General features: G+C 34.8%; 1 protein-coding gene across 1 annotated transcript in view; it reads left to right on the forward strand.

Annotated features, from left to right (window-relative positions):
• LOC120348902 overlaps positions 1 to 25,277 on the forward strand; it is a 224,617-nt gene extending 199,340 nt beyond the window's left edge. Inside the window, exons 6-8 of the mRNA XM_039438222.1 lie at positions 13,130 to 13,287; positions 23,699 to 23,826; positions 25,273 to 25,277. Of these exons, the coding sequence (XP_039294156.1) occupies positions 13,130 to 13,287; positions 23,699 to 23,826; positions 25,273 to 25,277 (291 nt within the window). The remainder of the gene's footprint in view (positions 1 to 13,129; positions 13,288 to 23,698; positions 23,827 to 25,272) is intronic.
• Positions 25,278 to 26,584: the final 1,307 nt, after the last annotated feature.

Genomic DNA, 26,584 nt, shown 5'->3' on the forward strand with positions numbered 1-26,584 from the left:
TCTTCAAATAGTGCGTCTGATGGGAATGTTCTTGGCTTGCATAGGGCACTTTTCATTATAAGTTTCTGTACTATAGATAGAGGAGATAAAATAGTTTTAAACGCACCTCCCCATGCTATGATACCGTACTGTAAGATTTATTGGAAGAGAATGACTCAAATTGACCTTGGATGGAAGTATTGTGGATGAATTGTGTGAAGACAAATTTGGTTTTGAGCTCCTTTACAGTTGAAAAGACTCTCTTAGGCCGGGTTTCACCAGGAACTAAATTTGTCGTCAAAGGAAACGTAAACTCCAATTAGCCTTCCTTAACTGACAAAATCGGGTTTCACCACACGCCGTTAGAGCAGATGAGCCGTTATAGAGTTAACCGGCCAAATTTGGTCAGTCAACATCTGTAATCTGTCGTTAAGAAAAAATGGCGGCGTTCTGCTTACAGTCTTGTTGAAAATAGTTTGTTGAGGTTATGTTTAATTATTTGTTCCCGGCTTTTACGAATATTCTATATTATATTAATTTGTTGTTCCAATATGTAAAGGCCAAATAATGCTAAAAGAAAAGCATACAAATTGGCATTTAAGAGTGACAGACAAGATTATGTTATTCGCCGACCTAGATGCATAAGGGAAAGGGTTGTTGATTTTAAAAATTTTTACAGAATCGACTTATTTTTCAATAAGATTGACAAGATGCATTCTTTCAATGTTAATGAATGTTGGGTCCCTCCTTATTTTGATAGCTTTAGGCAACACAACGTTGACAGAATGGCTAGAAGACATCCTGTGAAATTTGAAATTCTACTCATTTCCAAAAAAAAACAATCTATAGAACAATTATTAAAACACTACAACCTGAATTGAATTTAATAAATCATACAATTAAAAAACTGCATTATGATTATAATTAATTACTTAAATTTGTAGGCTACTGTAATATCCACTCAATTTGGTAAACAAAACTTGTGTTTTCAGAATCTAGTTGGATTTTCTAGGTTAGGTTTTACATGCTAACAATGTGAAACAAGTGTCATGGCGGCGCACTGCCACCCTGATCTACTCTAATTTGTCATTTCGTAACGTAACGAAAACTAATTCGTTAGTGAAATCAAATTTCATAATCTTTCGTTAAAGTGAGTATTAGTATTAACTGGAGATCACTAAGCGAAGCGTTAACGTGAATTTGGTGAAACTCGCCCTTAGAAGTTTGAAGTCTCTCACTCTCACGTAATTTGTAACTCATATTGTGTTGAAAAAATTTTGTCATCCACATCTCCCTTGACAGAATAATCAACCAATATTTTGATATTTCTGCTTATGTATGTAATAGTCTTCAACAAGTCATAAACCACAGTTGTTTCTCAGTTGTATTTGACCCTCACAAGTGCAATAATCAAACAGAGGAAGGTGGAAATCCATCAGCTCATTCAACAGAAAACGACCTAGTTCATGAGTAAGCAGAAAGCGCTTCTGTCGGTTTTCTTGTAACTTCCTCTAAAATGTCGTTTCATTGTGTCGCCTGGAAGTCAACTTGGATGAAAAGGGTGAACGTTCATTCACTTTACACATCTTTCACCTCAACCTCCACTCAATTCTTCTGTATTTCTGCTCTCTTTCTTCTTAAACTTCTCCTCATTTTCTCTCTCTATTATCTAATTATTTTCTGTACTTGAATTAATTTATTCACATCCCACTTCAGATTCATCTTCATCATCTTCCATCCCTATTTTGAAATGAAGCCTCATATTGCTTCTTTTGTGAATCACTAATCCACTATTCATCTTCTTAGTCTATATGTTATCCCATTCACTTTCCAATCACTAATGATCTTATTGCTCCCTTTATTGCTTAAGGAATCTATTGCTCCCTTTCATATTATTTCTTCTCTCTGCTTTTCCTTCTCCCTCTTCCATTGTGTCCTGCTCATCTACCATTATCTTGGTATAAAAAATATTCTCCATCTTCTTCTTCCTTTTCCATAACTCTGTTTTTCTCTCCCCCTGACTTTTTTTCTTCATCGCCATATCATATTTGCTATCTATGTGCTCTTCCCTCTTCCACGTCTACTACACGTCATTCTCTCCTACCGAGTCTCTCAATTCTACTTCCCTTCTCCTTCTCCTCCTCTTCTCCACCGCCTCCTCGTCCTCCTCCTCTTAATTTCCCCTCTCTTCCACTCCTTGTCCCTTTTTTCCTTCCTGTCTTGCCCAACTTCTCCTCCTCTTTCTCAACTTATCTTTTCTGTCCGCCATTAACTCATTTTCCTACACCTCCTCGTATCCAACCTTCACATTCTTCCTTCACATCATCTCCCTCTTCTTCTCACCTCACCTCTTCATGCTCTCAATTTTCTCTCATGTCCCTAATCTATCCGTTCACATGTTTTATCTCCTACTTCTCTTTTTTATTCACTCCATTTTTTACTTATCTATCTCTCTCAGTGCCTGATTCAGACGTCAGCAAGCGCCGGCCAAATGAAGGGCGTCGAGCCAGCAGACTTTGACTTCTCTGGATGATGAATGATCTCCTAGGCGTCTAATACGATAGCATGACGATAGGCCACCCTTACAAGCGCTTAATAGCTTATTCCTGTCGAATTATCTCCTTTTGTTCAAGAAACTTGGCATGAAGTAGATATCAAACCCCACCCACCATTTTTCTTCCACCGTGTGGACAAAATGGCTCATACCTAACTAATGAGAAATATTTCTAGAGCAAACATTGGTGCCTCTAAGAAATCATGGCTGGAAGTTGGGAGGAAATATGGATTAATGACCAAGAATGGCAAGAAGTTTGATGTCAAAGCACTATTCATCAACGATATAGCCCCTAAGCCATTAGTCTTTCTCCGTGATTCCATGAATAGATTCATGCTCAGCTCAAGGTTGATAAAAGATTCTTCAGAAATTCTATCAGTCAATTCCTCCCAACTGTCCTCAACCCATCATGGTTCAATTTGTTAATGGATTTACTAATAACTCACTATCCTGGCAGAGGATACCAGTCAATATTATGCAAAAAATTGTAAGTTTAAAAACTAGTATTACTCAAACTGCAATGAGGCACAATAACACAGCGATATATTATAATATGCAAAGTGTATACAAACAAATTTCGTGAATGACTTTCTAAAATCAGAATGAAGGAAAAAGTTCTTGTAGACGAATCCAAAAATACTCTGTTACAGAAGTAATAATGACGGAAGATTGTGCATTTTTCTTCAAATTTCTCAAATAATAATTCGTGATGACCTCATTATCTATCAATCCTAATCAGTCACTTGTACTTACTTGCCTTATATACTCTCGGACTTATAGAAATATTATAAGCTATCTTCGTTGAACAATGATTGATAGTATCTATCCTATTTAAAATTCTCTTTGCTTTCAATAAAAATGCATGTGCATCTTTCATCATGTCTATTGCTTTGTATAGTGAATTATAGCTACAGCTATGTTAGTACAGTAGTTGCTTGAATCCTCAATCATCTTCGAATGACTTTTCGTGTTGGCTTAATCAAACTTGAATGGAGGTTATTGATTGTGCTCTGTTATTCAATCCCTTATCTTCTATCACTTCTCTATTCATTCCCATCATCTCTTTCTCTCTTCCCACACTCATCTAAGAGAAAAAGTACGAAGGTCTTGCATACCTTAATCTTTTCCCCGTTCTTTCCTTTATTTCTCAATAGCTCTTTTATCTTCCATACGTACATACATACGATTTAATGTCTCTATTCTACTTTTCTCTCTCAATTTCTCCTTCATCAATGTGAATTTGCTTCGTTCGCATTTCCTCTTGAACGTATATCAAGAAGAACAATAGAATTTGAAAAAGCTAAGAGGGATCCGTAAGGTATAATTGAGAAGGGGTTGGTGGAGGAGATAGTCGTGGACAAGGAGAAGAAAGGAACGGATAGCAAATATATTACATGGATGGGAGATCTGTTAGATGTTAGTTCAATGAACTACTGAAAAAAAATATGACGGGGTATTGATTGATGGTCAGAAATCATATGGGGAAAAATGTTCAAGGAGTGTCATGATAAACAATAATAGGGATCTATGAGAAGACAGAAGGGTAGTGTGAGATTGACAAAAAATATTAACGGAATATTGAAGGTGGAGTACAGATTTTAGGCTGTCTCTGCTTAGGAAACTCTCATATTTTGTTGTGCCGTGCTATGAATTTAGAAAGTTAATTTGGAATTTAGAATTCAGAAGCAAACACAATATAACTTAACAAAAGAGATGCTTCATAAACATACTTATTGCTAGAGAACGGGAATCCAGAAATGACAAGAAGAGACAACGAAGTAGAGAGAAGATATCAAATATATTGCGTAAAATAGATGATTTTCCCAGTAACATACATTCTACTCACACGCTAACAAAGTCGGCACAACACAACGCAGAAAAGCAAAACAGCAGAAAAATTTTCATAACAGACTGACTCCTCATTACAATTCGCATAATCTTCATTCATAATTGGAACAATGGATATTGTTACATTGTACCATATACGAAACTAGATTGGATTTTTGACAATGTACAGTGAAAAAATATTCAAGCACGTACGTCATTCATAGAAATCTCAAATGTACAACATGCACGCAAACCTAACAACACGCATTAACCGAGCTCGAAATATGAAATGATCAATTCTTACAATGTTAGTATTATATCAATAACTAGCAGGTAACCCGTGCTTCGCAAGGGTCTATTTTAAAACTTGACAAACTGAAAACGTGACTTAATGAAATCTGGAAGAATTTTAAATAGGCCTATAAGAATCCTCGGTTAATTAAGAATTGATATGCATCATTTCAAGTGAATCAATTCAGTAGTTCAGACGTGATGATGCGTCAAACATAATCTTCCTATCCAGGTTGTATAAGCCAGTTCTTTCCTTTATTATAGTATAGAAGATGATAGATAGATGGATGAATGGATAAGTACCAATATTAAAATATTTTTGACCAAGAATTCAGTACAACGACAATTCATCCAACTAATTCTGTACTGATGGAATTTTATCATTTTTTTATTGATAATCAATTCCATCAACTTACCATGAACTGACTGGAATAAATACTTCAATTCCCATTTATTTAATTGATAGAATTATAAAAATCTACAGTATAGGTCATATCTAAATTCACAAAGAGTTCGATTGTTGTTGGCAAGATACATGTTATTCAACGCAGAAATCATTGTTATTTTACTAAATTATAGGATAAGTGGAATAGTTTTCCTTTCAGGGTGAGTTTTGACAACCCACAAAACTCATTTTTCATTTGAAGAAATATCGAAAAGATGCATAGGCCTTATTTTTTGTTCAGCTTGCCAAATTACCCTTCATTTAAATATTAAAATTTTCGACTGATTGTACAATGAGTCAATCATTCTATCAGGGCTCGAATAATATTTTGGAATTGCAATTAAATTGATAAGAATTGAAGAGAATAATTTATTCTTGTAAAAATATCAACACCTTTATTCAAAGACATATTAACTGCATGCGTATTCATATTGCGGATACAGCATTGATAAAACTGTGAACGTTTATTTAGCACTTTATCTCAAAAAACTGTTCTAGCTGAAAAATTAGTAATCCATGCCTATGCATTGCATCAGGAAAACGAAGTTTCAAAATTATGTTTTTTCTTAATAGGTGTTTTTGAGATAATTTCTTTGATGCAGCTGTTTCACATTCACCATATTATTATTATTTTCAAGAGTTTGTAAAAATAGAAATATTTATTAATTATCAATACAATACTATTATTGAAATATTTTAATTATTTTATTAAATAATTATCATTGATTATTATTATCAATAAATATTATCAATTATCTAAATGTTATTAAAAATATCTATTATCAAAACAATATTATTTAGGTCAAGTGGAATCAGGTAGAAAGCAATAATGAAACAGCTGTTTTTTTTTTAATTTCTTTCATATGATTTGGTGAATTCTCCGTATGAAATCGTATGTCCCGTAAATAAAATTTGAACATTAATTATGAAAAATCTAGAAGTAAAGCTTTTTTTATTAATTATTTACTATTATTATTAATAACTATTATTGATTATTTCAAAATAATTGACAAAAACAATACATCATATATTTAAAAAAAAAACTCAAAAGTAATTAATTAATAACTCAAGAGTTCAAGCGCTTGAAGCACTAGAGTTAATGTTTGAAGTGTAAAGCTGGCCACTGACGAGCATTCCAAACGGCGTGGCGCGGCGCGATGTCACTCCAGCTGGAACGATCCAAATCCGTAAATATTTTGTGGGTCAATTCACGAGCACTCCATTCCATCACTCCAGTAGTTGATGGTTTGTGATCAAGTATGGACGAGGAACTTCTCCTGATTTCAACAGCTGTGTGTTTGTACGTAAAAAGAAAAAAACCCAAACAGAAATGGGTGAAACGTTTATTTTCGAATAGGCGGAATCACACGCATCTGAATTTATTTCAAGATCTTAGTGTCGAACCTTCGGACTGGAAGAATTATTTGCGTATGGATGAAGATCCTACAACCATTTACTTCGTTTGGTAACACCGATGATTACAAAGAAAGATACAGTCATGAGACAGTGCATTACTCCCCATGAGAGTTGGCTGCAACTCTACGTTTCTTGGCCACCGGGAGAACTATGAAGAGCTGAAGTTCATCACAGCAATATCACCGATGAGCCTCTCATCGAGTTGAGCTTCTTAGTAACTACATCTTTTGTAGCTGTGGGATCAACAGTTTTAAAAAAATCAAGGATCATCTCCAGAGCAGCGTTCCTTTTTACCTTGTCATGGTAACCAGGGTCTGTTATTTTCCACAAACAGGTATGATCCCTGTACATCTCGATCACAGAGATTACAAAATCCCGGCTCGAACTCATGACAACACAACAACACAAGAACAAAACAACAATCAAAACAGCAATCTATCCTTCCAAGTCAACGGTCTGACACGCACTGAGACGGGACAACCACAGGTTTCCACATTCACGGTCGTTCCGTCGTTCCAGCATGCCATCGAGATTCCCCATTCACGAGGAGTTGGAGTGACGTAGGTTTGGCGTGGCGCGATGGATTTTCAACCGGTTGGAATTCCATCGAGCCTCGTCGCTCCACCAAAATACGAGCGCGATTCACCATTCACGTCGTTCCAATGGCACGCTACCGTGCCATTTGGCTTGTTGGAACGCTCGTCAGTGGCCAGCTTTAGGTTGATGGGAATCATATAGAAGAATTATGAAAAGATACTGTGAAAGGAGCTGTGATTAATCAATCAATCCATGTAGATCATAACATTGTAATTCAACCATGTCTGATTCTATTAAATGTGAAATATACAATTTTTACAACCTAATAAACAAATTTAATAACAATCAAAAAACAAGATTAAAGGAGAATAGAAATGCAGACTACAAAGAAAACGATAATTCAGAGAAAGAGTCCGAAAACATGAGAGTCTGCAGTCACCAGTGCTATGATGTAGAGAGAGATAGAAGACACAGATTGAGAGGTGAGAGGTGAGCATGTGATTCAATGTCGTTAGCGATTCTATCGGCCAACGCGCGTTCACGCTCCACCTATTTCAGCGCAGATATTCACGCTTCATCTGTCCTCTGAGCGTCACTTCAGCTCCTCATATTCCTTCCTTGTTAGTGTAAGGGAGGGCGCCGACTCACTCAATGGGCAAGGCTTGAATCAGACACCGCTTTCGAGACCCTACATATCTGATATCAAGCAGCCTCACATGTCTTCGAAGAGACAAATTGCAAGGTCTGCTTCTGCTTCGTATTGTTGTCATGAATGGAGGATATTAAAGAGTTAACAAGTACCCCATTTCCTGATTCTCATATTCAACAATTGGAGTCGCAAGATCTGTCTCCTATTGTTGTTGTGTTGATAGAAGCTTCTATCATATTCCTATTCTTCATACTACTTCTAACAAGACAATTCTTTTTACTATGACTCGCAAGACATTGTTGTAAATGATTGACATTCTAAGATGATTCTTGGAATCTTGGGAATTCTTGTCAATATTATAGCTGTAGTATAAGGACTTACGCAATAATCATGTGTTTCCTCCCAGAAACAGAAGAAGAAGAAGAAGAAGAAGAAGAATCAAAGAGGTGTTCAATCGCTCAATCGCATTTTTTGGATGTAAGGTATCCAAGATGTAAGAATTTTGTTCTATTGTCTATTGTAACTTATTATTTGTATTTGCAATAATACAAGTGATAGTATTTTGATTGTTACAGATTCTAGGTCTAGAATACTGCACGCAACACTTGTTAACTATAAACTGGTCTTTATTCACACAACAATCTATGAGACATTCTCTTACATAGAGAACGGAAAACTATAGATTACAGGACAGACTTTGATTACTAACAAGTCACTTGTAATATGCCGATTCAGACAACACTGGATAGCGCATTTCATTAACAAACTAAAGCAGTCATTTACCTGATGGTCCACCAGCTTGTGGTCCATCATTCAATGTTGGATCCAACAACGGATTGTGAATGGCGTTGTTGGTCGGATGTTGGACGAGTTGGATCAACTAGAGGTCAAATACGAAGGTTCGACATCTGACTAGCGTTTGTTTTCCATTGACTAGACTGAAGCTGGTGAGCCTGTCGGAACGTCCAACATCCGACTAGTAGTACTACTAACCTAATGGCCCAACGTTGTTAGACCACTAGTCGGATAGTGAATGGTCAGCTTGATTATAGGGTACTGATTGATATATTGTCACCGAAATTTTATACGTTCAAAGACCGAATTCAAACGCAATGCATAAGTCTGCCACACTACAACGAAACAGTGCAAAAGTATTATGTATTTGGAAAATCAACTCGAAATTGTTGTTAAAAATACGCAATGTCATTCTGAAGATGTCACGTATACAGACAAGCAGATACAACAGTCCCATTCGACTCATTCAGAGAATCTAGAATCAAATCAATCAATAGTGATGTAATTCCAGCATCATCATGATCATGAGTATAAAATGAAGCTGGTTCTATTTTCATTCGAGTGAATTAGGAATCTGCTCAAACGCTATTTAAATTAATAAGAGTGTGATTCAATCATCATTCAAATAAACAACAGTGAAAAATGTCAGATTGGTCAATAATATATGGGTATATTGGTACAGGTCATAAGTATAGGCTACGAATGAGCCATTGAATCCCAGATGGATGTTGATGTCGAAATATATGAGAGATGCTCAAACGAGTAAACAGCCTGCATGTTTGAGCTGGGAAGTGAATATTGACTCTCGTCGCTTGCAACTGGATGAATCTAATTAGTGCAATAAATACAGTGAATTGAATTGGTTCGCATCACTCCATGCTGAGCTCGTTCAATTGTGGAGGCGGCGGTTTCTAATTTATTTTTCAAATTAACTAGCGGCAATTCCAAACGCCCCTATCGCTTCTAATGGTGCGCAAAATAGATTACATCCTTCGTGACCTGACTACTGATGCAAATTCCCTGTTACCCCGCAGTACCCCTAGGCACCCCGCTTCACCCCCTCGGCATAGCACTTAACGGTGCTTACTCAGAATTGGATATTTTTTATAGCTCTCTCTTTATCAACTGCATGATTGCATGGAAACGGCAGATTCTGAGTTTCTGAAATGACAATAGAATCAGTGATGGCATTTACACAAACAACATGGATGGAATGATGTAAGTTCAACAAGACTTACATGATGGGAATACAGAATTGATATTCAACTTGATGGTCACTTTTCTAATAGTTATTTCAATGGAAGTCTCATTTAATCAATTCTGATTAACTCCTTCCAGACATAATCTACTTGTTACTGGTTCCCAATTCTATTGTATTTACACTTCTTACATAAACAATTTGATATATAAATGAATAATTGATTTAATCGTAGGAGAATCTCTTAAGTTACTGGTTCTCGTTGCCTAAAGATTGAATGTACCAACTAAAGGTGCAAGCAGAACAAGTAAGTCATAATGTAGATTTAGGTTTCAAGCTTTAGGCCTACCATTAATCGGCTAATTAAGCTGTCAATTTATAAAAACATTTGAATGTCATCCTGTTGAACGGGATCGTAAACATACTGTCCACATCCAGGCATTTGTGATATATGTAATGTGCTTTTGCTACATGAAGGTCGATCACTGGAAAGCTGGATATCGACCTGAATGTTTTGTTCGTATCCTTACACGCATGTTCAACTAAGTGTAAGCATACAGCAAAGTAGGATTTTCCCACAAGTTCCTCTTATATTGTGTATGGATAAACCGTGTTCCCCTCACCATTTTTCTAGATTGAAAGCAACAATTTCATTTATCTAGTAACACTTGCAGCCACTAATAATTCATAGAAATGGTTCTCAATTCTGCTCTTGTTTCAAAAAGTAGCTCTTTGTACATTATTGCTCTAGTTGATTGCTAATGGTTTCCCTTCCCTTCCAATTTTTAGAAATCATCAGATATACATAATAACACAGTCAATTGAAGCTTAAAAACCTAAGTTGTCTATAAACTACTCTACTTCGAGGATTACCATCTTGCAAATAATTTATCCAAGGTGAGTCTGAATGTTTATGATGTTTTTTTTATTTTTTTTTTCCTCATTCTGTTTCTGTTTGTCATTTAATTATAATAATATATAGTTTTTAAGATCCTTAACTAATTACCACAAGTTAATTCAATGAGAAAACTAGTTCTTGTACATAATTGATCCAAGAGCAAGAAGCTTATCCCAATTGTTTACTTCAGCTTAGAACTCTGAAACTTTGAATAGATCCTTTCCAAAGAACGTTCCAAGTCAACTGCCCTTCATCTGTCAATTGCCTTCTCTGTGTGCTTGATGTTCGTCCATCAGCCCATTTGCGGCTCATTGCAAGCGATTATTGGACAGCACGACCGGCTTAATTCTGTTGCTTTTAAATTAGAATCGCCAGACCGTACAACTCATGGATTGTTTGCGGGCTTAAAGGCTTCACTTGTAACTTTCAACCCAACTTCGACGGAAAAGGGATGCTTCCAATTCAATTTCGCCTTTTCTCTACAATTCTCTATCCACTTTGGAAGGAGTCGATGCTTTCTACTTTCGAAAGTCGCGTAAATCCAATCAAAGTCGTCTGTTGTTGAACATGAGCAGTGGTCACAGTTTACTCCTAAGGAGAAGATTCATTGTCAACTTTTTGAAACAATAGTTCTAGATTCATATTGAACATCTTTCTGGAGAAGAATTGAAGATAAAGTACCGTATAGTAAATCTCTCTAAATAATATATTACCAAGTTCTTTGAGAATTTTTGTTGGGAAAATTGAAGAAATAACAAAAAGTAAAATGATATTTATTTATTTGATTATGAATGATTTGTAACAATTTACATAAGTTATATGTTATGATGTGTTATTGTGTTATAGCTTCATCAAAATGATGAATACAGAATGATAGAAACAAAGTCATTCAGATTTATCAAGCTATCAATACTTCCACGTTGTTACCACAGTTCGCACTCAATTGGATACAAAACCGACAAATACAAATGATATTATATACGGGGAACATTCCACAAATGAACAACACTCCACTATTCTAGAGAGGAAAAGTTTCTTTACTGTCAAAAACAAGTTCCTTAGAATATGCAATTGACTCGATATTATAGGGAAAATTACTGTGAAGGTGAAGTTCATTTTCATGCTGAAGAATGTCTAGATGAATTGGATGTAGAGAAGAAAAAAGGAAGTTTCCAAATGCTTTGTGAAAGTATCAGTGGACATTGGGGAAGAAAGCTACCACAAGCACCATAATGAAATTTTATAAGACAATGGCAGCTGCACTACTACTCTATGGTAGTGAATCGTGGGTAACATCAAAGCCACTTGAGAGTAAAGTGCAGGTGAGATGAGATTTCTTCGCAGAACTAATTAGAACTAAGGGCTGAACTACTTCGCAGAACTGAGGGCTATAACAGAAGAGATCAGCAATGAGAATATACGAAAGAAGCTGAATATCTTCTGCCTGAATGAGAGAGTTGCATCTTATTGTCAGCAATGGAAAGAGCATGTGGAACGAATGTCAGCTGATAGGTTTCCACTGAGAATTTTCAAGTATAAACCGGTAGGCAAAAGAGACATAGGCAGGCTACAGAAAAGATGGCAATGATCATTATTTATCATAAAATGAAAACAGTAGTGATTGTAGTGATGCTTATGATGATATTAATTTATAAATTTCTTTTTATATTCTAATTACAAGCTGAATGTGAGTCGGAACAGGCAATAGCCTAATCCCTGTTTGAAAGAAGAAGAAGAAGAAAAAAAGAAGAAGAAGAAGAATGTGTAGACGCTCTGAAGTTGTCCATACCCTAACAAATATTCCACGACGATCTGAAAGACTTTTTGTTCTATCAATATTATCGCAGTTCAAAAATCCGACTGAGTCACTGTCAATTGTGTAGAACAATCCATGATGGAATAGAAACACACATTTATTGTCAAATTGTTGACAGTTATATTTGGTAAAGGACCATGGTTTCGTGACCACACAGGTCACATTTTCAAGCTGTTAGCTGTCAGCTTGAAAATGTGTGTTCTTATTCCAATATGGCAGTTCAGTCAATGAACGAGTATTAGAGGTACGAAGTAGTAAGTGCACTCGTACTTGGATTATTCATTGCTCTGTGATTTAACATTTAATATCTGCAATATCAATCTGTGAGCGTTTTCCTTTTCATACATCTTGAGCAATAGAGAATCAATCAATAATAAAGCCTGTGGTACTGGTTACAATAATGTAATATTGTAGACGTTGGACCAGTGAACGAAAGAGTCAAAAAGTAATAATATGAACTACTATGCAAAGAATTGAACGATGAATTGAAGAAATGAGTTCATGTTATTATGAATAATGTCAATAGAATGGAAACTAAGAATGAAAAATATTTAACAATGACATATTATTGATCGTCATAGTCTCAAATTTAATTCCATATGCGATATAATTGAATAAAATCTATATTAACTGTCAAGATAATTTACTGTCATGATTCTATTTAGAATTATATTACTATGATTTTTGTAAATTTTGTATTTTGAAATTTATTTTCTTTCAACAGTGTTTGGTTGGAGAAGAAACTACACCGAGTCCATTACCCGCCACTCTACCAGTCGACCAAGTCACAACTTTGAAAGACAGGTTAGGAGAAGAGATAGAAGCACTATATCCTACAAATAATAATGACAGTGGTGCCGTCAGGTCACTCCAGAGACCCGGGTGAGTTACGTCTTCTGTTATTCTCTCTTTCACATTTCATCTCATAGCAGAGATGGTATTTTAATTTTTTCCAAGAATCAATTCATTGATAATGGTTGGCCTCCCATCTGTTCCTTTCTCCTTCAATCTCCATTCCTTCTCATTCCTACGTTGAAAATTTTAAGGTGCGAACAGAACAATTGGGCGGTTCAGTTCACGGTTTCGATTGATGCCACTATTCTTCTGGCAATGATAGAAACATCTAGATAATGTAATCGTGCTGAAACTCAACCGTTCTGTTCACTCCCATGCTTCACAATGTGCCAGTGCTAACTACACTGAAAACTAAACAACGACCTGACCGACGATCTTCAATCCTATGTTATCACCCACCATCGCAACATTTATCTGTTACATTCTAACAGCTCCTGAATGATCGACTGGCTGAGAACGGATCGTGCTGTAAGATCAACCATATTTCAATTCATATTCATGATATCATGAATGCTTAGGCCTATGAATGTTATTTCTATATAAGTATTGGACAAAAATTGCAAAAAGTAAGCTTCAAAATCATTTCTCGGTTGTTCAGATCTTGAGTTATATCAATCTATAATAAGTTTCATTAGTCTTTATTATAGTTCCATTCGACTCTTACCATACCTTTTATTTCCCATACACATTGGAGCACGAATGAGCATACCCTCAACTTAAAATTATAATTTTCCCTCGAAATCTTTGTAATATATATTTTTTGAAACGTATTCATGATTGTGGATGTTTTTCAAAGACAAAGTAATAATGAATTTATTGAAAAGCTTGACACTTTTGGAAAATTGTCCTCTTTTCCTGGAATACGTACACATTCATCCGTGTCTAATATTCTGAACGAGCGGGAAAAAATCCAGAACTGAATAATTATCCTATACTGGAAATGTTCAAAGTGGAAGCTTTTTCATTCGTTTACAGGAAAATTTCTAATAACATTTCAAATTTTCCAACTGTTCAATCAACAGAGTAGCTCTCAACTTGGATGACTGACGTATTTCGCAATAAATACTGCATGTATTTCCCGGAATTCGAGAGGATTTTATTTTACTTTTTTATCCGGGGAATTGGATCGAGTTTGCTTGTTATTCATCCAGTAGAACTATCACTTCTCTCTTTGAGTTGTGACCCTCATATTATGAATCTGGAAGATGAATGTTCTCTCTTGTCGTATTTATTTGGTATTACTATTTTCATTTTTCTAATAACATTTGGGTTGAGTGGAAGCGGTGGCTCTTATTGTATCAATTTCGCCCACAACACTTGTAACATACTAAGATCTGATGGGCAAGCAAAATCCCTATTTGGGAGAATGTTATAGGTCTGAAGTGAAATAGCTAGTCTAGTATCGCCAAATGCGATAACGATTATTAAAAGATTAGATAATAACAGGTATCATGGCTAAAATTAGAACGGCCGAATAGAAAAAGAAAGTTATTTGCTACTTATATTATATTATATTATAAAGTATTGGAAAATTTGAGGTTAGGCTCAAAATACCTACTGATCGGCGACATAATGATCGATCGAGTCGCATAACGTAAAATCTATCCAGAGACCTTGGCAAAAATTCATTGTAAACAAATGGTATGCAACTGGAGGACTTTAAAAAAGCACATGGCTAATTGTTGTAGAGGGAGAAACAACTTATAAACCTTATAAAAATCTTTTATATGTAATAAAATATACTTAAGCCACCAAATAAAAATAAATTAGAGTATTAAGGAAGTAGGATGTTCCTAGGCGCATGTATACAGTAGTGAATTTGCATGAACCCATCAAATTGTAGTAATCGATGGGCGGCAATAGAGAGCCGATTCAAATGTATTCATAAATATTTCTATAGATGATAAGATTTTATAAATTTTTATTACTCAGTTTATGTATCGGATATGGTCCGAGAAAATATAAGGTATCAGACTTGGGATATAAGTAATTGTTTAGTAGATTGGCATGGACTATTTGAACCTTTAAATGGCGTAGTAGTGAATTATTTAAATTTATGTAAATTAGTAAAATCGGAAATGAAAATTGTAGAAATAAAAGTGGAACCTGCACACTTGCCTGCGAGACACCACTATGGAAGGACACTAAAATTTGTAGAGCACAAGACCCTTTATTACATTGTACTTTTTAAAGACATAAAGTTTAAATTCATTTATTAATTTTCTATAAGACTTAGTGATGCTACATTAAAGCGAAAGTCATTTAAATATTTATTTAATCCCTTGGAGAAGACGACTTTGGCCACCAAAAATCCAGGACTACCAGGAAATTCGGATCGCCGCCAACAGCTTATAAAAATTCAGCACGTGAGTGATATACCATCGAAATATATAAGTTAGGGCGCCCTCAGTGCTTCGAGTGGAACAAATAAAAAAGCTAGCTCGTCGGAAAGGTCATAAATATTAAAAATTAATACAAAACTTACGCAAGTCTTAAGAAGGTATAAGAAATATTTTATTAAATAAGAATAAGTCAATTTACATATCCAAAGGTACACAAATTAAAGGAATATTAAATTTTAATCTTGTAATACAAACGCTCACTCAATCATTGATTCTATTTAATAATTTGTAATGATATAATGTAGCTCTTGTTCACTGGATAAATTGATTTATCTATTTCCATCAGAGGCCAAACCTTATGCCCTGAGAGATATATATATTATTAAGAAATATACTGGAAACTACAGAAATTAATATATTTATAATCTCTGATTTATCAATTTATTATTCTATGATTCTTGGAATAAGATATAAAATGAGATTGCCTAAATCGACAAGCAACAGCAAGTCGATACCTAAGCTGCATACAAATGAATGCATATTATCAATGAATTAAAAAAGCAAATGGTAATGTTTCGTGCTAAAGAGCTAAAGAATAGTGTACCAGTCTGTGATATTTTCTTTTGATATATTTATTTTTGTTCGTTGTGTATGTTTTGTTGCTCTATATATTTTCCATATTTATCTGACTTTTAATATTATTCGTACAATATATGTATCAAATTTTTTATGATGTACCATTTATTTTATTCCCCAATACCACGCAGAACAAATTTCATATATATTTATCACTTATCAGCATTAAATCATTAAGAGAGTTACCATCCAATTTTATCAGTAATAGAATAAGCTGGTACACAACAATATATTGCATTGTTAATTGAATTCTCTGGAAATAATACATTCCAAAGATTTCTATAAATTTTTCAAAAGCAATAAGCTGCAGGAGCTCCTGAGCGAGCCTATAAGGATTTTATCGAAATTAGATTCTAAAAAACCACGACCAGACTTATATATTTTACACTCATGCTTTACCGATTGCAGCCAAGCCGAGGCAAATCGTTATTCATTAAAAAATAACGTCAGACACTTTATAGGTATATTTTAAAGTGTTATAAATGAAGGCAATTATCTATCCATCTATCGATTTGCTTCTTCCTATTTAATTTACACCATTCTGCTATTGCTCAACGTGATCCACTAACAGAGCTGAATAGTAACTAATTTCCCTCTTCAAAGTATTGTAAACTACCACGATGTATCACCCTCTTATTGAAAATGTCACTTTTCAATCATAGTCAGGGCCTCAGCTAAAGAAATCCCCTCTTTTCGAAAAACGAATTGTCTTGGAGTGGGAAGACTCTTATTCTCTTCTCTCATTACTATCTATTTCCCTCTAAATGTTTTTATAGATGTTGGTTTCTTGATCCATTCCGAGCAGCTATGTATTAACATACTTTTCATATATTTCACTCGACATGCAGTTAAATATTTTACTGCATGTCGTATGAAATTCATGAAAAGTATGTTTTTATATCTGAGAACCCACCTCTCTATCAGTTCTCATTGTGGTGAATAGTCAATCTTATATGATGCTATACAAAGCTGTAGGGAGAAAAGAGTCAGTCTTTCATCTCAGAAAAAGACCCTCGTGTGAAATTCTCTCATATCTTCTGGAAGAACAGAAAATTAGTCACTTTTTGAAAATCCTATTCATATAAATCTTGAATGAAATCCATGAAAACATGATACTCCATGTAATATTCCGTACTGGAAATATTCATGTGGAATTCCGTCAACAAACATTAGAAAAATCTTCTGACAATTCAGATCCAAAACCCAAATACTATTTGAAATGCTCTTTTCAAATTGGAAGAAACTTACACTAAATATTTTATTCAATGATTGAAAAATGTCATTATCTTGAAAAATCTCTTGTAGTTAGCCTACAACTACAACCACCCTCGTAATAATATCACTTCTGATACTGTATAATATAATATTCCATCCATCACTTTTGATATTCAAATAGTTTGAGTTCAGAGTTCAGAGAATGCAATGTACCGTAGTCAGACAGTAGCAGTCATCCCCAGATTGCATCAAAAGTTTGCAGTCAAGTAATAGTTTGCCCAGCATATCATGTTAAACTAAAGCACCCTCTGGAGAGTCTTGACAGTATAACAATATCGTTGTTCGTGACTCTTGAAACTGCAAGCTTCATTTTCGAAAAGCTTCCACCAGCACTCCAGTATTATTTGAGTTTAAGGGAAAGGTTGGCTCCTTTGATCTTCACTCCCACTCTACTGAAATTCGCTGTAGGAAGCTGATGAAAGATGCCATTATAATGAAAAATCTCAATCGTGACATGGTCTGTGTGTTGCATTTGGAGTTTCTAGTGTTTAATTTATTGTGCGAGGAAGCGTTTAGGTCAGAATCCTGATGCTTGATGACGTGGTAAACTTCGGACACTAATGTCCACTCTACTATCGTACCACAAATAAATGGAACCACATAACAATAAAAGTGATATTTGCCTTAAAGTTTTATTGAATAGTAAGCTACTCAAACCTTTCAGTTTTTGATTACTAGTGAATTTTACGGCGCAAGTTATGATAACGTGTGTAAATTCTGATATGCAATCTACAAAGGTCTCCTCTCCAGAATTTTCAACACATGAAACAAAGTTCAATCAATCAATCAATAGTTTATTTTCCCTTCATACAATGCATACATGAATGTATAATTACATAAATACAATTGACAAAGTTAGAAGTAAAATAGTATTATTATTAATTACGGAAAGTCCCTGAAAAGGTTGAAAACCTGAGCGCAGGGGCCGAGTGTTTTTACTAAAACAAAATTATTTCTAAGATAAATAAAATTGGTGGATTCCTATTAACATCTAAATTTGAAAAAAAAATACAAAGAAGGAAAGTAGAAAAAAAAGTGAGAAAACACGAGATAACAAACTAGAATAAAAAAGCAGACATTCTTGAATGATTGTGAACTTATCCTAGTTACAATATTACATGAAATCACTTATCCTAGGATGTGAAGAAGCAATCCATAAATCTATCTCTCAGAAGTCTTCCATTCAAATTATCTGTTATAAAAAAGTAGGTATCACATTTATAAGCTTATGAACAATAAAATCAAACTGTCTTCTACAAATGGATAGTACTGCATTGTGTGGTTCAAAGGTAATGGTTGAGAGACGGAGATTGTAAGGCGATATACGGAGGTTGAAAAGTTCTCTATGTTTATTAATGTAAATAATCAAATTCTTTATATACAGCTGCTCAACCGTCAATACATTCAATTCAATAAAATACTGTAACTTGGAAATCGTTTAGGTTTGCCCAAAATTGCCTTTAATAATGCTTTTTGGATGGTGAATATCTTTATTGAAGTGATTCGAATAAGATGCACCCCAAATTTTTATATCATACTGGACATGAGATTGAATGTAGGCCAAATAAACTAATTTTGAAACGGCCATGTTACCCAACCTGCTGATATTATAAAATTTGTTTATCCAGTGCTTGAGTTTATTACAAAGCTTATCTATGTGAATAACCCATCGCAAATGCTGATCAACTATAACGCCTAGATATTGTGATGGTTATACCAGTCTCCTGTCGGTGACGGCACTTATCTGAGGGTTAATTTTGGCCTGTTTTGGGAAGAACCCTTGTCACACGAAATAGGGAAAAAAGTCTAGAGTATACTAGATTATTTTCCTGACAATTAATCAAAGGATTAATTGCACTATTTTTTTCTCAATGTCAAGTAGCTCGATGATGGGTTACTATTGGCCTCTGAAATGAATATCATATTAGCAAATAAATAAGCTATAAGCAAGGTCGAACACAGGGTCACTAAGGAACAACATGTGATGACAAGTTGCATTTATTAAATTCACTAAATCATATAAGAATATTGTTTGTTCAATAATTAATAAATTAATTTTATAATGAAGGGTTAAGCCCACACAAAAAATATAATTTGAATTTTAAAGAGTTCTTTCAAGTTTATAAATTTATTAAGGATGAGCATGTAGTTCTTTCACCCAAGGGTTGCCCGACTCAGGTTTGGACAGTGTAACGTCAGAATTTTCACAAACGATATACCAGTTTGTCATGGAAAATTGAGTCGAAGAGATTTTGAAATAATAATATTATAAATCACTCACATTTGTATGGGCCCATAATATACGCGCACTCACTCATGAAGATACCGCATGGCTGGCATCTTTCGTCAGGCTGCATGGCATCATATTAGGCTTCATTATTTGGCTCGCGATTTTAATAATTGATAACTCCTTTTTAACTGAGACTTGGCAATCAAATTAAATTCTAACGTCACGGGAATTCTACATTAATTGAATTTAGCACTCTTACATAAATTCAACAATGAAACATTTAAAATGACAAAAAATTGTGCGAGGAAGCGTTTAGGTCAGAATCCTGATGCTTGATGACGTGGTAAACTTCGGACACTAATGTCTACTCTACTATCGTACCACAAATAAAAGGAACCACATAACAATAAAAGTGATATTTGCCTTAAAGTTTTATTGAATAGTAAGCTACTCAAACCTTTCAGTTTCTGAGTACTAGTTAAACTTACGGTGCAAAGTGTGATAACGTGTATAAATTCTGTAATGCAATCTACAAAGGTCTTCTCTTCAGAATTTTCATCACATAGAACAAAGTTATCTTCACTGTATCGTTCAACAAACTATGCTATATCATTTCTGAATAATGAGTCTTATTGCCTTCACACTTGAGAATGGAATATGTCAATTCCATGTATAATATACTATATTAATAATTAGCTAGAATTAGCCATGTCTTATTCAAAAATATAGCAATTTAGGTTACAAGCTCATTCATTCAAAACATTCTAGACCTATAATCTATAGTATCGCTCAAAATAGGATCACCAAATTGGTGCTTAGTTACTGAGAACAACAAATTTCTGTATCTAATTCGAAATAACAGATAATACACCTCACGACAAGATATTTTGTTTTTTCTGACATTCAATGGATGAGACAAGATAGATAAGATTCATTCTGTTGATGATGCAAGCAAGACATGGTGACAACGACGATTCATGAGCCGGTGAACCAAATATGTCAGAATGTGAATGCCGATGCCAAATGTAATAATGATGTCAACTCGCAACTAGTGCTCTGTCATACCCACCAATCAAGTCAAGTACGTCACTCACATGCCATCAATGATCAATTCCATGATCATGGCATTCGAAGCAGCCTCATGAAGTCAGTTAAATGCATTCCAGATTCCAGTCAGACGCGTGGTTACGTCAGTATCTGCATCACTCTTGCCCATGCTACGTCGACTGATAACCATTTTCATTGTCATCATGATAGGGGTATGAAGTTTGTCTGTCTGTAAAGTTTTCTATACAGAGTATAGAAACCAGTTTTCTATAGAGTATAGAGTTTTCTATACAGCCTGTATAGATGTTTTCTGCGTGTACAATTATCGCATTGCTCATAACTGTACCTATAGTCATAATTATAATCTTCAACATGCGGTTTTTAACAGCATGAATGTTTAAGTCGACAATAAATTACGTTATAAACAATAGTGGTGATGTCAGAACAATCGTTAGCTCGGATAGGGGTTGCATTTTCGCAAATTGAAAGAAGTTCCCAAATTCGAACTAGAGTTTGCATTCTATTGTTGGAGTTATTTCTATGAGCGGGTCCCGGGATTTGAATTGAAAAATATTGATGATTTCTTAACTCTATGATTCACATTGAAACCCCTCACTTTTATTGGCAATTATTGGACAATAATTCGATAACAGTTTTCTAAAACCACGTTTGTACCTACTGGTTGCTTAAACCTAGTTGATGATTTAAATAAAGCATCTGCATATATTTTTAATGCGAATCAACAATACTCAAGTTTCATGAAACCATAGAACCATAGAGAGAACATGGGTACTAACCTTCTCATTCTATTCCATTCTCATTCTCATTCTATGATGGAACTACCATTTCTAAATGATCGTATTAAACGACCAGTGAAAAAATGATATCAAAACTGCCATAGAAGCGAACTTAAATGAATACCAGTGATATGTTAGCCTAAACGAGCTACTTTCCACATTATTCAAACCGACATCATTAATGATTGTCATCACAAAATTATCTCAATTTGTGAATGTATAGTTATCATCGAATGGGGGAGAGTGAGGTATTTTTCATTTCATTTTGACTGACTGTACACACTTGATATGAATCGAGAATTTCGTGATGATGCTTATATAATAATGATTTATTATTGAAATTCCACTCAATACTCACTAGAGTTCACTCACTAGTGATACTGCATCTTCAGTAATTTTTCTGGATGAAAATTTAAAATACTAGAAGATAATTAATTTATTCGATATGAAAATAAGAGAGCTCCAAGTAGCAAAGAGTTTATTATTGTGGATACTATGATAAATGATAGTAATTATAACATTCAATGTAATCTAGCTGCTCATCAAAGAAATAATGAGTAATTGGATGAGATCTGTAATATATATTTCAAAGTCTAGAATTATCATAATACTCTATTTACCGTACTGTACTTCGAAATTAAAATCAGAATTCTCTTATTTGCTAACAGAAACACGAAGTAGAATACATTATTCGATTATATATTATCAATTCATTCTGGTAGAATTAGGATGATGCCTATCAAATTCATCTCCCTGATAAATACTCAGCCTGGAAAATACTAAACGTTTGATTCCTGTTAATGCGAAGTACATTGTAGTTGATTGTAACCAAAGGTTAAAAACTTTGGCTGCAGCAGCTTGGAATACATACAAATAATTTCAGAAATAAAATGCATAAAAGTAAATTGTATGAACGTAGATAGACCTAATAACCTTAAATTTCCTGCGAAGATGAAAATAGTCGGAAAAAGTGCGACCCGCATGCTAGGTGGTACGCCTCATTTGTGTTGAAATATCGTTTGTAACGTTGCCAACACGCGTCCATTACGTCGTTGATGACGTCAGCTTATGGTTTGTAGGATGGTTTGTGGGGTTGTTTTGTAGTGGTAAGGCTGCCCGTCCGAGCGTCTCATCCTGTTTGTCATCATCTCCCTTCAAATCCGACCAGCTAACCCCAAGATGCTGGGGTTGGGTTGTGTCCAAATCACATACGGCATTTGAAGCTCGTAACATGCTGGATGATACTGGTATCACAGAATAGGCTACAGATAATGAGCTAGCGAATCAAGAAAGGTTTAAAGTCAGCTTTATCACAGTTCAGCTCGGTTACCGTTTTATCTGAACTGTGATAAAACGGTAACCGAGCTGAAACCAATGAACTGAAATCGTTTCCAGTGAATTTTCCTTGATTATCTTATATTTTTTGCAATACCAATGACTTTTCCTGCGCACTATGTAATTCACTACCAACATCAATATCTTGGTGATATGAAATTTATGGCTGATACAGTACCATTGTACTATTATTGTGTTATTTTGTGACACTATGTACATGCTACGATATCGATTCATGATCTTTGAAATTACTTCTAAGTAGTTAGAGACTCATGTAAAATCTACTGTGGATTCAAACATTACTTATGATCTCACGATCATCCCTCCCAACAGTCACGCTACGTTTCATTTGGGTATCATTTTCAACAAAAAATGTTCATATTATTCCGTTATTGAAGCCTGGGTTTACTCTCTATTAGTAGTGAACTACTTGGAAATTACTTATCTCTATTCACTTTTTCGATCATTTCATAGTCTTTCATACAGTACTTTCAACCAATATATTCATATTTGTTCACATTTAATTTCGCTAAGGCTTTCACATTGAATTAAACTCTACTCAAAACATTCTTCTGTCTGAAATACGGGTTGCTCTATTCTCCTAAGTTACTCTATAGGTACTTTGACAAAATGAACCCGGATTAAAAAGAAAACAATTGCTTGAGATCCCAAAACTGGTCGATTTGAAAAATCAATCGTTACATATATTTCTTTTGAAAAATCGCAGAGATAAGGCTCAGTCTTCTTACGAAACCAGTATCTTTTCTCTGTTTCAGGGATATTTCCGATGAAGATTGGCAAAATAGGATGACAACGTTGACTGATCAACTCAAAGAACTGGGAGACGAGTGTCCAGTTCAACTGAGAAGATCTGCAGTTGAACACCAACTACAACTGGCAGCAGGTAAGTCTTGCACACATCAAAAAATCTATTATTTATTTGAAAACTCCACAACAACTGTTATTCACAATGAAAACAGGAAGTCATCCATAACGAATAACTTTAAGCATATCATTTAACCAACATTTCGGTGTTTTAGATTTGTACTACTGAATCATGTAATTATTATTTGATTATGCAAATATTTTGGTAGAGCTACTCGAAAGTTCAATTGCATTTGCATTTTCGTCAAGTCTAGTCGAAACTAGTCGTGTCTAAAATAAAATGAAATGAGGGTATCATAGATTCTTTCTTCTTTGTGATTAATTTTTGATTTTTTACTATATAAAGGTGCGTACAGATATACGCTCCGCGAACATGAGCAATTCACTTTTAATCAGCTGATTATATCTGTATTTTCACAGAAACGGTAAGATACAGATATAAAAAGCTTGGCATCAGCTGATTAAAAGTGAATCGCTCATGTTTGTGGCGCGTAAATCTGTACGCACCTTAACAAGTGGTGATTTGTGTATGGAATGGAGCTAGCAGGCTCAATTTCCTCCTCCTCTATTCAAAAGACATATGTGAAGTTACCTTCCGAAATGACTGCACTTCATCCTTACAATAATATTATATTACTACTCGCTTGATTGAAGGATTCACTCAGGGCAGGGAAAAAATTTATCTTCCTCACTTGACGAATGTCTACTAGTAAGTAAACTCGTGTGGCTCTTTGTTGGTGGGGAGTTCCTTGCGGGAAGGTCTAACCTCGCCTGTATATTATAATAGTATTGAAGCCGCCAATGGGTACTACCACTACCGTCATACTCCAGTCGGAATAGTCACCTACTAGAATAATTCAAGCGATAGTTGATCTCTGATGTGCTTTTTCTATCATTCATTCATTTATTCATTTATTCATAGATAATAGATGCAATGCAGGTAAAAACAACAGGCATTCGCCCAAAACTGCTTTAAACCTTAATTTGGGATACACAGTCTAGAGGTTATGTAAATGATAACTTAATTCACACACTATTTTGAGTCCAAAAAATGTATGTACTACAATAATTTTCAATTTATCAGATTAATTAATTATAGCTACCAAATGATAAAACTCTTGAAATAGGGATTTCATTCTAATGTGGAGTATAACAAAGTGAAAATTAATCTGTATAGCAATTAGCATTTCCTATGTTTCTCAAACCAAAACTGAAAACGAAACAACAATGAAACTATTGGAAACAACTAGTAAGATAAAAGCTAACCCTCCATGGCTATTATCCATCACTTCAAAATTCACAAAACAAATAAGTTTTTCTTATTTTGTTCGTGAATCCATTAAAAACTTTCATATTCATAATAACTCAACGAAATCACATTCAAAACGTAGATACTTACCTAGATTACTACGTCAAATTGTAATTGACAACAATGAAGATGAAATTGACATTTTGTGAATTTCAGGGTAGAAAACCAGTAGAAGGTATTGAGAGACAAAAATGAATACAATGCCAGAAAAGAGTGGGACACGGATACTATGAATGAGTGGGGGAAAAATATCTCTAATAATGCTGATATACAAACTAAAAACGCTGGAATTGGAGTACGCTATAGTAAGAATGTAAGAGACATTAAATGATCGGTAGCAAGGGTGATCATCTCCACATTACCACGTAGTGAACTAATATAGATTCTGAATATTCGGGCCTAAAACTCAGCTCTGATATTGGACCTCTATTATTGGCTCTGGCTTTATTGCGGAAACTCCATGGTAAGATAGGGCGAACAATAGTATCCTCTGTTATTGAGGCCCGACCATGGATAAGATCCCCAGTCGACCATCAACAATTAACTAGCTTCCCCAACTAGCAGCCCTATAATCTGATTTGCAATATCGAATTATTGCCGGGCCAATGGAGTTGAGGTCACCTAATTTGATTTGACCTTCTGACCTTTGCTTTGTTCTGGTTGTTGAGCCTGTCTTTCACAGCAGGATACAATCTATCATTTGTTGATATAACTGCTGTAGTGAATATATTATGGAGATATAGTTCCAAAACAGTTGAACTTCATAGAACAGATTATCAGCGTGTATTGGTGGGAATACCAGGCATGTATCAATTACTTTTTGTGTAGTTGAGAAGTTGATACTGTGGTAGTTATTCATATTGAATGAAAAAGACTAAGAAATTGTCAAAAACCACAGATTCATTGATACTTAGAAAGACCAGTTTCGGTTATTACACAATTGTCAATCTCTGATAGACAAAAACTAAATACATGAGCCTACTAGTATAAATTCTGCTGCTCTTGTGTTTAGTTTTAGTTTATCAGAGATTGACAATGGCGTAATTACCAAAACCGGTCTTTCTAAGTATGAATAAATCTGTGATTTTTGACAATTTCTTAGTCTTTTTCATTCAATATGTATTGATTATTTTGTATTAATACATTGCTAATCGTGATACAACAAGGTGGATTGACCAAATTTTACTCAACAGCATTGTATCTAATCACCATCATTTAAATTTCTGAAGGTTGAAGATGAATACTATTATATATTTGACGAAAACAATTCTACAACCTCCACAAGTGAACATAACTATATTATAATATCGGGTACGCGACTAGGTGCCACCTCGACCACTTGTCCCCTTTTAAAACCGGTTTTTAGGGGACAAGTAGACGTGAGCCATACCCGTCTTGTTGTATCCTTTCTGAGGAGGTGACAACTAGTCGGGGGGATACCCTGTCGTCAGGGTGCGAGGTGTCAAGT

Source organism: Nilaparvata lugens, chromosome 11, assembly GCF_014356525.2.
Source record: "Nilaparvata lugens isolate BPH chromosome 11, ASM1435652v1, whole genome shotgun sequence".
Lineage (NCBI taxonomy): Eukaryota > Metazoa > Arthropoda > Insecta > Hemiptera > Delphacidae > Nilaparvata > Nilaparvata lugens.